Source organism: Elephas maximus, chromosome 1 (assembly GCF_024166365.1).
Source record: "Elephas maximus indicus isolate mEleMax1 chromosome 1, mEleMax1 primary haplotype, whole genome shotgun sequence".
Lineage (NCBI taxonomy): Eukaryota > Metazoa > Chordata > Mammalia > Proboscidea > Elephantidae > Elephas > Elephas maximus.
Window position 1 is genome coordinate 165,757,379 of NC_064819.1, and position 13,098 is coordinate 165,770,476.

The window sequence follows — 13,098 nt, forward strand, 5'->3', positions numbered from 1 at the left end:
CTTTTAAACTGACCAATAAGACATCTGAATGCATACCAGCCCTGAGACTCCTCTCTACTTCCCATAGTAAGCTCTCTGCTATAATCCCAACTCATTGTTACCTTATCCCTGGGTACATCCCCAGATGCTGCAGTTTCCTCCCTGGGATCTGTGAGTAATAAACTCTATTTGTTTTCTGGTCTTCCTGCATGAGTCTTATTTTCTTGTGTCACACCTAACAGACCATTCAAAAAACCTACAGTACTCTTTTGGTCAATCTTAACACACACCTAGATGCAGTACAGTCAAACTGCTAAAAACCCAGACAAAATTATAATCTTAGAGGAGTCAGAGGGGAAAAAAAAAACAAAAAACTTTCCTTTACAGTAGCAAAAATAACAGCTAATTTCTCAAATGACAATATTCAAGCCCGATGACAATGGAATGGCAGTTTTAAAGTGCTACAGCTTTCTGTCACTGTTCAGCAAAAATTTTAAATGTATGTATATAAGCGTGCAGTGGTGTGTATGTGTATAGAGAAAGAGGGAAGAAGCAAAACGTTAACAAATGGGGAACCTATGTGAAGGCCGTGTAAGTGTTCGTTGTATTATGCTGGCACCTTTACTACAGATTTAAAAGTTTAAAAAAAAAATTTGGAGAACATACTTATGTGTGTGTGTGCGTGTGTGTATATATATGTGTGTATATATATATATCCATATATATATATATACACATATATATATATATATATACACATACATGTATAAGGGGCTTGGGTGGCAGAGTGGTTAAGCACTTCAGCTGCTAACTGAAAGGTTGGTGTTCGAATCCACTAGCCAATATGCAGGAGAAAGATGTGACAATCTGTTCCTATAAAGATTATAGCCTTGGAAACCCTGTGGGGCAGTTCTACTCTGTTCTATAGGTTTGCAATGAGTTGAATCGACTCAACTGCAATGGGTATATATACATACACATACACGCATTTATAAAAACTTAAAACACTACTTGCTTGGCTCATAGTAAGCACTCTATGTATTCACATTAAAAAAAATTGTCTATTCAAAGTGGTTTTATCTTTAAAAAAAGAAAAGAAAAACTGCCACACCCAAACATGAATACAATCACTGCCATAGCTCCTCCCTATTCAGGTAGTTTATGGTTTATAGCTGGCCAATACCATGACATTTAAAAGGACGGTATCAGTAAATTAAATATACGAAAGGATATATAAAGTGTAATTATTTTTAAAAGAATTCACTAACAAATAAATCTTTCCTTTAAATTAGAATCACCACTGTTTGCTTTCTTACCTTGAAGAGCCTGAAATTTATGATCATTTGAAGAACTAAGAAATCTATCCACAATCATAATTCTGTTCTGGAGGAGCTTCTCAATAAGTTCAAGTCCTTCAGGTCCCAACAGTTCAAATAGCTTATGAGAGATGGAGAAAGACAAAAAAAAAAAAAAAGTTACTTCAAAATTACCCTTTTTCATGTTACTCATACTGTAATCAGCAGGTGAAACCAAAAGAAAATTTAGGAAAGAAAGAAAACGCTTCACATTGCTAAGGAACTTTCAACTTTATAAAGGTAATCTACAATTAAATATTTAAAGATCATGGTTTAATTTCTATAATTATTATTATTTATATACAAAACTCTAAGTTAAAAAGTAGCAAATCCTTATACTTAGTTTTTCTGGGTACGTGAAATTCTAAAATTAATTTGTTTTTCTATGTACTATTCTGGTTTTCCCAAATTGAGTCCAGAATACTATTTTTCCTACCACTTGCTATATAAAAGGTGTCATTTTATCTTAAACAATCTTTATTATGTTGTAATGAATCATGCCTACATGCCAAAATCCTTCTATGTATTTTAAATGCTTTCTGAAATCTAAAACACAGTGCTACAAATGCTTTATGAAACTTTATAAAAAATTTCCATCTCCATTAAATGTCAAAAATTAAGTCAAGTCCAGATTCAGAGAACTAGTTTCACCATTAAGAGACTTTAAATCACATAAGAAATAGCTGTACCAAAAAGCCTTTGGATTTCCTCACATATATATGCATGTATATTTCCTCACACATACATGCATATATATTACTGAAAATGATCCTGTCCTATCTGTTCTAGATATACCAGCCAGTAATTAAATACTTAGTATATACCAGGTACCACAATAAGCACTTTACTGATATTATCTAACTAAATATTCCTAACAACCTTTTCAAATTAAAGTACGATTATTATTTTTGAACTTAATAAAGCTTTAGAAAATCTAAATAAATTGCCCAAAGTTACACAACTTACTAGTAATATCATTGAGTTTTGAATCAACAGCTATCTAAATTCAAAACTACAGGATTTTCCACTGTACTATGCTAACATCTATGAATGTTTTCCCAAAAATTATGGTGTGACACTGAAATAAACATGGAATATATTGTGCATAAAGTATTCCAAATGAGGTAATATAAAACTTATCAATTAAGGTTAAGTAATTTTTGCAAAGGGAAATAGCAGAGGAAGCAACAAATAGACAACAGAAAAATATTCACGCAAAGAACATAGGAACAATGGCCCATCCAAATAAACATGACAAAGGGAGTGAAAGTGCATCTACCTATGACCAAATAATGAAAAAAATGGAAGAACATAATACAATAACATTAAATATAATTAAAAAACTAAAGGAAAATGGACAAAGAGCTAAAAGAAATAAGGAAACAATATAAGAACAAAATGAGGATCTTAAAAAAGATACACTACAACTGAAAGGGGCGATAAGTGAAATGAGAAATGCAACAGAAGGACTAACCAACAGATTTAATCAGGCAGAAGAAACAATCAGCAAATTAGAGAGTAAGACAGTTAAAATTACTGACACTGAAAAGCGACAACGAAGGCTCAAGAAGGCTGAGCAAAGTTTAATGGAATTATGGGACAATAATCGGAGACCCCACTCATCATGGGAATTCCAAAAGATAGGAGACAGAAAGAATATTTGAAGAAATAACGACAGAAAATTTCTCCAATCTAACAAAGGACATGAATCTACAAATCCAAGAAGCTCAAAGAACGCTAGCATGATGAACTCAAAGGGATATACACCAAGATATATCATACCTAAGCTCTCAAAAAGTAAAGATAGAGAATCTAAAAGCAGTGAGAAAGAAGCAGTCACATACTAGAAACCAAAAAAATCAAATCCGCTGCCATCGAGTCAATTCCGACTCAGGGTGACCCTAAAGGACAGAGTAGAACGGCCCCATAGGGTTTCCAAGGAGCACCTGGTGGATTCGAACTGCCAACCTTTTGATTAGCAGCCATAGCTCTTAACCACTACACCACCAGGGTTTCCTCACACACTAATGATCCCCAATAATTACCAACTTCTCCTCAGAAACACTGGAGGCCAGAAGGCAATGGAATGATATATTTAAAGTGCTGGAAAAAACTGTCAACCAAGAATACTATACCCAGTGAAACAATTCTTCAAGAAAAAGAGTGAAATTAAAACATCCCCAGACAAACGGATGCTGAAAGCGTTCATATCTACCAGGGAAATGCATGAACAAGTATTCGGGCTAGTAACAAGGTATTTACACTTGATAATTTCAATTGCTTCATCCTTCACGTTTTTGAATAACAAATATATCAAAAGCAAGGATAAAATGGTTACAGGGCACATGAAATATAAAGATGTAATTAGTGATAACAACAACAAAAGGCGGGAGGGCAGAAGAATGGTACAGATGTAGAATTTTTTGTATGTTACTGAAGTTAAGTTGGTACCAACTCACCCTAGAATGTTAAAAATACAATCTGTTAAATGTAATATTCATGGTGACCACTAAGGAAATATATAAAAAACACACAAAAGGAAAGGAGAAGGGAACTTAAAAGTCTTACTACAATAAACCAACAAAACACAAAAGCAAGCAGTAGTAAAGGGCAAAGACAAAGAGGGCTAAAAACACCAAACACGAATAATGAAATGGCAAAATTAAGTCACTTCGTATCAGTAATTACAGTCAATGTAAATGGACCAAATGCTCCAACCAAAAGGCAAAATACATGATACAACTATATGCTGTTTACAAGAGACATACCTTAAACCCAGGGGCACAAATAGGTTCAAGATGAAAAGACAGAAAAAAACAGTCCATGTGAACAAAAACCAAAAGAGAGTTGGGGTGACAATCTTAATATAAGACAAAGCAGGCTTTTAAGACAAAATCTGTTAGAGGATATAAAGATGGACGTTATATAGTCATAAAGGGGCCAAACGTGAAGATATCACAATCATAAATATATACGCACCCAACATCGGGACACCTAAATAAATAAAGCAAGCATGATAGAATTGATAATACTACAATAATAGTTGGAGACTTCAATACATCACTTTCAACACTGGGAAGAACATCTAGAAAGAAAAGCAACAAGGAAACAGAGGACTTGAATGACACTATAAACCAACTAGACTTAACAGACATATGTAGACCACTCCCAGCCCAAAACAGCACAATACGCATTCTATTCCAGTGCACGTGAATCATTCTCCAGGATAGACCACGTGTTAAGTCACAAAGTCTTGACAAATTTAAAATGATTGAAATCATACAAAGTATTTTCTCTGACCACAATGGATTGAAGCTAAAAATCAATTAAAAAAAAAAAAAACCTGGAAAATACACAAACATATGGAAATTAAACATCACACTATTAAACAACCAATGGGTCAAGGAAGAAATCAAGAGATAAATCACAAATTTCCTAGAGTTAAATGAAAATGAAAGCACAACATATTAAAACTGATGAGATACAGTGAAGGCAATACTGAGAAACTTAGAGCAATAAATACCTAAATGAAGAAAGAAGAAAGATCTCAAATCAACAGCCTAACACAGCAACTCTAGGAACTAGAAAAAGAAGAGCAAACTAAGTCTAAACCTACCAGAAGAAAAGAAATAACAAAGATTTGAGCAGAAATTAAAAAAAAAAAATAGAGGATAAATAAAACCAGAAGTTGGTTCTTTGAAAAAAATCAATGAAGTTGACAACCTTTAGCTAGACTGACAAAGAAGAGAAAATATGCAAATAATCTAAATAAAACATGAAAAAGAGGACTTTATAACTAACCTGATAGAAATAAAAAGAATTATGACAGATTATGAACAACTACGTGGCAACAAACTGTATAACCAAGGTGAAATGGACAAATTCTTATAAGCACACAACATACTCAAACTGACTCAGAGAAAATAGTTTCAACAGACTCAACAAGTGATGAGATTGAATCAGTGATCAAAAAGCTCTCAACAACAACAACAAAGTATTAGACCAGATGGATTCATTGGGAAGTTCTACCATTTAGAGAAAAATTGACACCAATACTGTTCAAGCTCTTCCAAAAGATAGAGAAGTTGAATACTCCTTAATTCATTCTACAAAGCAAACATAACCACGATACCAAAACCAGACAAAGACACCAAAAGAAAACTACAGGCCAGTATCTCTTACAAAAAAAAAAAAAAAAACCCACTGCCGTCAAGTCGATTCCAACTCATAGTGACCCTACAAGACAGAGTAGAACTGTCCCAGGGGGTTTCCGAGAAGCACCTGGTGAATTTGAACTGCTGACTTTTTGGTTAGCAGCAGAACTCTTAACCACTATGCCATCAGGGTTTTCTTCTTTTGAATATATATGCAAAAATCCTCAATAAAGTACTAGCAAACAGAATTCAGCAGCAGATTAAAAGAGTCATACACTAGCTAACAATAACAATACTTCTTTATGAGACTGAGGTTATGCATTTGGAAGTAATATCACAGAAATTATGTTGTGTCTATCACATATTTTGAGGTCGAATTTCTCAGAGCGTTCAGAGAGTTTTAGAACTAACCACCCAGGATCATATCAAAGGAGAAATAATGTAGAAAAACCTCTGCAGAGAGAATGAACTACCAGGAACATAAATGAAATACTTTTAAAATATCTTATTTGTTATAATCATTTCATAACCAGGCACTGTAACAGATGCTAGGGTCATATTAATAAAGATGCCAACTGGCAAGTGTTAGGAATCAGCAGAAAACAAACCTCCGTCTATATACAACCATGGCCACTCATGACCAAGTGAGATTTATTCCAGGAATGCAGGGATGGTTCAACATTAGAAAATCAATCGATGCAAAACATCACATCAATAGAACAAAGGAAGGGAACCACATGATCATCTCTATGGATGCAGAAAAGCTTTTGATAAAATCCAATGTTCTTTCTTGATGAAAACCCTTGAGAAAATTAAAATAGAAAGAAAATTCCTCAATATGATCCAGGGCATTCATGAAAGACCACCAGCCAACATTATTCTTAACAGGAGAAAGACTGAGAGCTTCCCCCGTTTAAATTGGGAACAGGACAAGGGTCCCCACTCTCACAGTTTCTCTTCAATATTGTATTAGAAGTCCTAGCCAGAGCAACAAGACAAGAAAAAATAAATAAAAGGTATTCAGATTAGAAAAGAAGTAGTAAAAATATCTCTGTTTGTGGATGGTATGATCCTATATACAGAAAATCTCAAAAAGTACATAAGAAAACTTCTAGAACAAATAGCAAAAGACAAAATAGATAAATGGGAACTCATAAAAATTAAAAACTTTTGTTCATTAAAAGACTTTACCAAAAAAGTGAAAAGATAAGCTTCCGACTGGGAGAATATCTTCGCAAACCATATAGCAAACATAATCTAATAACCAAATATATATATAAAACTTCGAAACTTAACAAAAAGACAAATAATCCAATCATAAAATGGGCAAAGGGCTTGAATAGACATTTCAACAAAGAGGACAATCAAACAACCACCAAACACATGAAAAGATGTTCCACGTCATTAGCCAGCAGAGAGCTGCAAATCAAAACCACAATGAGATACCATTTCATTCCCACTAGGATGGCTAAGATTTAAAAAAAAAAAAAGAAAATAATTAATGTTAGTGTGGGGAAATTAGAACCCTTTCCATTGCTAGTGGGAAGACAAAATGGTAGAGCCCTTGTAGAAAACAGTGTGGCAGTTCCTCGAAAACTAAAAATGGAACTACCATATCCATTGCTGTTGAGTCAATTCTGACACATAGTGACCCTATTGGACAGAATAACATTTCCAAGGCTATGAATCTTTACAGAAGCAAACTGCCACATCTTTCTCCCATGGAGCAGCTGGTGGATTTGAGCTACTGACCTTGCAGTTAGCAGTTGAGTGCTTAACCACTACACCATCAGAGCTCCTTTAGAACTATCATATGACCCAGCAATTCCACTCCTAAGTATACCCAAAAGACTTGAAAGCGGAGACTCAAACTGAGACTTGTACACCAATGATCACTGCAGCACTATTCACAATAGCCAAAAGGTGGAAACAATCTAAATGACCATCAACAGATAAATGGATAAGCAAAATGTGGTACATACATTGGAATACTACTCAGCCAGTAGGAAAAATGAAATCTTGATACATACTACAATATGGATGGAGCTGGAAGACATTATGGTGAGTGAAATAAATCAACCATAGAAGGACAAATATTGTATGACCTCCTTTATATAAAAAGACAAAAAAAGGCAAATGTGTAGAGAACAAAGTTACGAGGGGCAAGAGCAAGGCGAATAAGGGGGTTAACGGTGACAGAAATATCACACTGATTAATAGTAGGGTTGCATAGCCAATTATAGTAATTGCTATCAATAAGTCATACACCTGTAAAAAGTTAAAAAAAAAAGAAAATAGCGATAAATTATCAATTTACTAGATTATTTATACTGTAAGGAATAAAATACATAATGTTAAAAAAAAAAAAGCCCTGAAAAGTTACACATAAACAGGAACTTTTATGTTTATCTTGAGAGTGTTAAGCATTCATCTTAGTGCAGGATATTCATACAATAAGGTAATATCCATACTGATCATAAACAACATTGTAAGACAGGCATTAACAAGACTGCTTTTCAGTAAGATAGCTCTGAGTTTCAAATACTGTTGCCACTGAGTCAATTCCAACTAATAGTGACAGAGCAGACTTGCCCCACAGGGTTTCCGAGGAGCAGCTGGAGGATTCGAACTGCTGACCTTTTGGTTTACAGCCCATAGCTCAAAGAAAAAGAGTATTTATTAATTTGTCTTTTGAGCAATAAATGGAAAATCCCAACTTCCTAATGCTTTCTGAATCATTGTGTCCACTGGAAGCAAAGGTCATCAATGATCTTCTTGCCAAATCCAGTACTTGTTTTTTGTTTTTCTCCCTCCTCAGTACTAATTGGAAACTCTGGTGGCATAGTGGTTAAGTGCTACAGCTACTAACCAAAGGGTCGGCAGCTCAAATCCACCAGGTGCTCCTTGGAAACTCTATGGGGCAGTTCTACCCTGTCCTATAGGGTCGCTATGAGTCGGAATAGACTCAACAGCACTGGGTTTGGTTTGGTTTTGGTTCAGTACTAATTGAAAAACTATCCAGTTTTTGCCATGGTAATTACTACATTAATTTCTAAACTCTCCCTGATCACTATTCTCTCTCATTTCTCATCCTTCTTGCTTCTATTTTTCTGAGCTTCATCCATGATTCAGGGTACAATCCTTCATTCTATTGTACCCCCCTCCAAAAAAAAAAAAAAAACATCCATTCTCAGGTGCCGGGTCACTTAGTACAGTCACAAAGGCTGTGCACTGCACAACTCCAGGGTACTAAGCATACAGACTACAGCGTGAATGGCATCCATGGAAATAAACCATGGAACAGCTTTTCTCAGCATGAGTTATTTAAAGTGCTTAAAAGTGATCAACATTTGTTAGTTATTATTACTGTCACTATGACAAATAGTTAAGCGCCAAAAGGTTTGCGGTTCAAACCAGAGTGATCCTTTTAAAATATGTCATGTCTTTCCTCAGTTTAAAGCCCCCCATTGGCTTCCAATCTCACAGAAAAACCCAAAGTCCTTAAATATGACATAGAAGGCCCTATTTAATCTGAGCAACCTCGTTCATACTTGCTTCCCTCTGATTTCATCTCTTAAACTGCTCTGTCCTTCATGTCCATTGCTCTAGGCACTGTCCCTTTTACTATTCCTTAAGGGTATCCCCACGTATGATCTTTGTACTTGCTGTTTCTTATAATTAAAATGTCCTTTCCCTAGACATTTATATGAATTGCTCCCTTACTTCCTTACGGCAATTGTCTCCTTATCAAGAGGCCTTTTCTAAGCAATCTTACACTATTAAAAAACCCCCAAAAACCAAACCCACTGCCGTTGTGTCGATTCCGACTCATAGCGACCCTGTAGGACAGAGTAGAACTGCCCCATAGAGTTTTCCAAGGAGCGCCTGGCAGATTCAAACTGCTGACCCTTTGGTTAGCAGCCATAGCACTTAACCACTACACCACCAGGGTTTCCCCTTACACTATTACTACATGACATATTACTTTTCTTTTTTTATTGTCTGTCCCACACTCCTTACCCCCACCACCACATGCCAGAATGTAAGCTCTTGCAGCATGGTGATTTTTGTCTGCTTATCCTCTGCCATATCAAAAATAACCCGGAAACCATGACTGACACAGTAAATAGTTCCAGAATTGAATTGAAGTCACATTAGCGATGACCATAACGGAAATCAATCTAGAACCCGTTCATCCACTCCAGTTTTTCCATACTTTGTAATGCATAGCCCTGCCCTTCCACAAGTTCTACTTTAAAATAAGATATTCTGAGTTTCATATAATATTAATTTTCATAAATGTTCACACTATAATTTTATACTAAGGTCAAATAAGGTTAAATATGAACAAAATATCCACAACCAAAGTCATCACCTCCTTCTTCAAATCGGCTCTTTCTCCCAACATCTTCAATTCTGTTAATGATACATCAATCCCTCAGTAAAATTCAAGTTCAAAATCTTCTGATCAAGAGTTAGTCTTTCTTCTAGCTATATTTAATATTAAACCATACTACAAGTGATTCGTCCCTCAAAATATCAGAAAAGCAGAAAAATTAAAAAAATATACAATAGGACAGTTTATAGAATGAAATTACAAATAGTCCTTAGATATAGCAAAAGACATTCAAAGACACTCAGCAGCACTTGTTATAAAGTAATTACAGATTTTTAAAATCTATTAGATTACCAAAAATCCAAAATTTCACTAATACCCTTCGTTAGCAAGGCTGTGGGGAAGAAGGCATTCTTATACACTGCTGGAGAGAGTGTAAACAAGAATACTCCCTGTTGTTGTTGCTGTTAGTTGCCGTAGAGTCGATTCCGACTCACGCCGACCCCATTTATGCAAACAAGAACTGCTCCACAGTTTTTTCAAGGCTGTGACCTTTCAGAAGGAGATCACCATATCTGTCTTCTTAGGCACCTCTGGGTAGGTTTGATCCACCAAGCTTTTGGTTAGTAGTCAAGCACTTAACCATCTGCGCCACCCAGGAACTCCATAAATACCCCCCAGAGAGAGGCAACCTAGCAATATCTAAGAAAATTACAAATACATATATCTTTTGATCCACAAAATATTACTGATCCATAAAACAGAATGAGAATACTCCTTAAGTTCTGATATGAAAAGATCTAGTGCTTCTGAGTTACCATTCAGCTCAAATGGCAAAAGCAAATTGAACTGAATATTTAAGGTACATTTTACCCTTCTCTTCTCAAATCATTTAGCTTTAGGTTACATCTAAAACTTAATTTAATTTTCACCCTTTAAAAAAACTTATAGGAGATTGACTTCTAGCATGACAGCATGAAGAACTAACCTGCTCTCCAGTGAAGCTGGTAAAAATTACAATAAAACAACCACCGAAAGCCTCTTGAAATGGTCCTAAAGACATACAGCAAATAAAGAAACAACTATTCAAGAAAATTCAGTAAGAAAAGTGAGGGTCTTGGTATTTGAACTAAGGCCACCAACTTCCTGTTCTCAGCTCAGCAAGGCAGAAAGGCCACTCCAGACTGCTGCAGTTAAGTGCACAGGCCTCTTTCTTCCTTCGTCTTCCTAACAGATGGTTTTCTTCCTAGAAGGAGCAGGATGTCAGTATTTCTCATGCCGCTCCCAGCTACCTGCTACTTTGGCAGAGTTCTGGGTGAGCGCAGTCATGAGGAGGGTTCCCTCCTTCCATCCAGCCACACTCGTGGATCAGAGACTATTTTTGGATTTAACACCACAGAAAATACTGGGGCCCACACATCCTTGCCATGGCTCTTAAGGTGGTAGGTCCATGTCAGGATGTTGCTGTTGTTGTTAGGTGCCATCGAGTCGGTTCCAACTCATAGCGATCCTATATGATAGAGTAGAACTATCCCATAGAGTCTCCAAGGAGCTGCTGGTGGATTTGAATTGTCAATCTTTTGTTCCCAGTCAAACTCTTAGGCACTAAGCCACCAGAGCTCCCCACGTCAGGATGGAAAAAAAAACAAAAAAACAAAAAACTCAATGCTATCAAGTTGATTCTGACTCATAGCGACCTTATTAACAACAGGACAGGCAAGCTGAAAAGACCACAAGCTACTGTCTCCTTCTCTTCTACCCAGTGCTCAACTCCTAAAGCAGGAATATTACTCAGGGAGAAGTATACCAACCCTTTCCCATCCCCTAGAGAATTGTTGAAAACAGTAGAGCAATCACTAGCAATTAGTAAAGTTTAACAACTGAATGTGGTCAGGGAAAGAGAAGAAAGCTCCACCAATACCACTGTCATTCCAGAATGCAGAGTGACTACAGGCATACCCTAGATTGCCCCTTCTTGAGGAGCAACATCAAAGGCCCAAATGTTGGGGGGATGGGAGATTATCTTCTGTAAAATAATCCAGCTAGTCAAATAAACAGGTAACAAAAAATGAGCCGGGGGCAGGAAGAATTCATTACTCTGAGTTGCTACAAAATATTATCTAAAATGTCCAGTTTCCAATAAAAAATTATGAAGCATGCAAAAACAGGAAAGAATGACCCATACACTGGAAAAAAGGCAGGCAACAGAAACTGCCTGTGTACCTGTGAGAGTGATCAAATGTTGGGTTTAATGGAAAAAGATGTCAAAGCAGCCATTACAAATATTTCAAAGAACTAGAAGTCATGATTAAAGAAATAGAGGTATGATAATTAAAATAAGGAATATCAATAAACAGTTTTTTTTTTTTTTTAAGAGCCAAATGGAAATACTGCAGTTGAAAAGCACAAAACTGAAATAAAAAATTCCTAAGACGGGCTCAAAAGTATATTTGAACTGGCAGAAGAAAGAGTTAAGTGAGCTGGAAGACAGATTGATAGAGATTATGCACCTGAAGAACAGAAAAAAAGAAAAAATGATGAAAAATCAACAAAGCATCAGAGAAATATGAGACACTAAGCGTACTAACATACACGTAATGGTAATGCTGAAAGAAGAAAAAGGAGCAGAAAAAATATTCAAAGAAATAATTGCTAAAAGCTTTCCAAATTTATTGAACAACATTAACCTACATATCCAGGATGCTCAAAGAACTCCAAGTGTGATAAACGCAAATAGATCTGCAATCACAAATATCACAATAAAAATGCTGAAAATCCAAGACAAGAAGAAAATCTCAAAGGCCTTATGTTCTTATATGCAACAGTCTGGAGTGGCATTTCTGCTTCCATGAACTGTAAGGAGTGAGGGAACAGTCTTGGTTCAAATATCACAGACTCAAAATCTCAATTAATGACTCATCACTTAAAAGAGGAACCAAATAATGCTAACAGCTGACTTTTCAGCAGAAATAATGGAAACCAGAGGCAGTAGAAGAATATATTCAAAGTGCTCAAAGAATGCAAAACTGTCAACCAAAAATCCTATACTAGCAAAGCTATTTTTCAAAAATGGAGGTTAAATAAGGACATTCCCAGATAAACAAAAATTAAGAGAATTTGTTGCTAGCAGACCTGCCTAATAAGAAATACTGAAGGAAGTTCTTCAGGCTGAAAGCAAGTGACCCCAGATGGTAAGTCAAACTCACACACAAAAAACAAAGGGTACCAGTATAGGTGATTACATAATCATAAAAAACAAAAATGCATATTTTTT

General features: G+C 35.8%; 1 protein-coding gene across 4 annotated transcripts in view; it reads right to left on the reverse strand.

Annotated features, from left to right (window-relative positions):
• ASCC3 (activating signal cointegrator 1 complex subunit 3) overlaps window positions 1–13,098 on the reverse strand; it is a 413,165-nt gene that overhangs the window by 340,903 nt on the left and 59,164 nt on the right. For all 4 annotated transcript variants that reach the window (XM_049897967.1, XM_049897961.1, XM_049897954.1 and 1 more), the window contains one exon: window positions 1,296–1,416. In XM_049897967.1, the coding sequence (XP_049753924.1) occupies window positions 1,296–1,416 (121 nt within the window). The remainder of the gene's footprint in view (window positions 1–1,295; window positions 1,417–13,098) is intronic.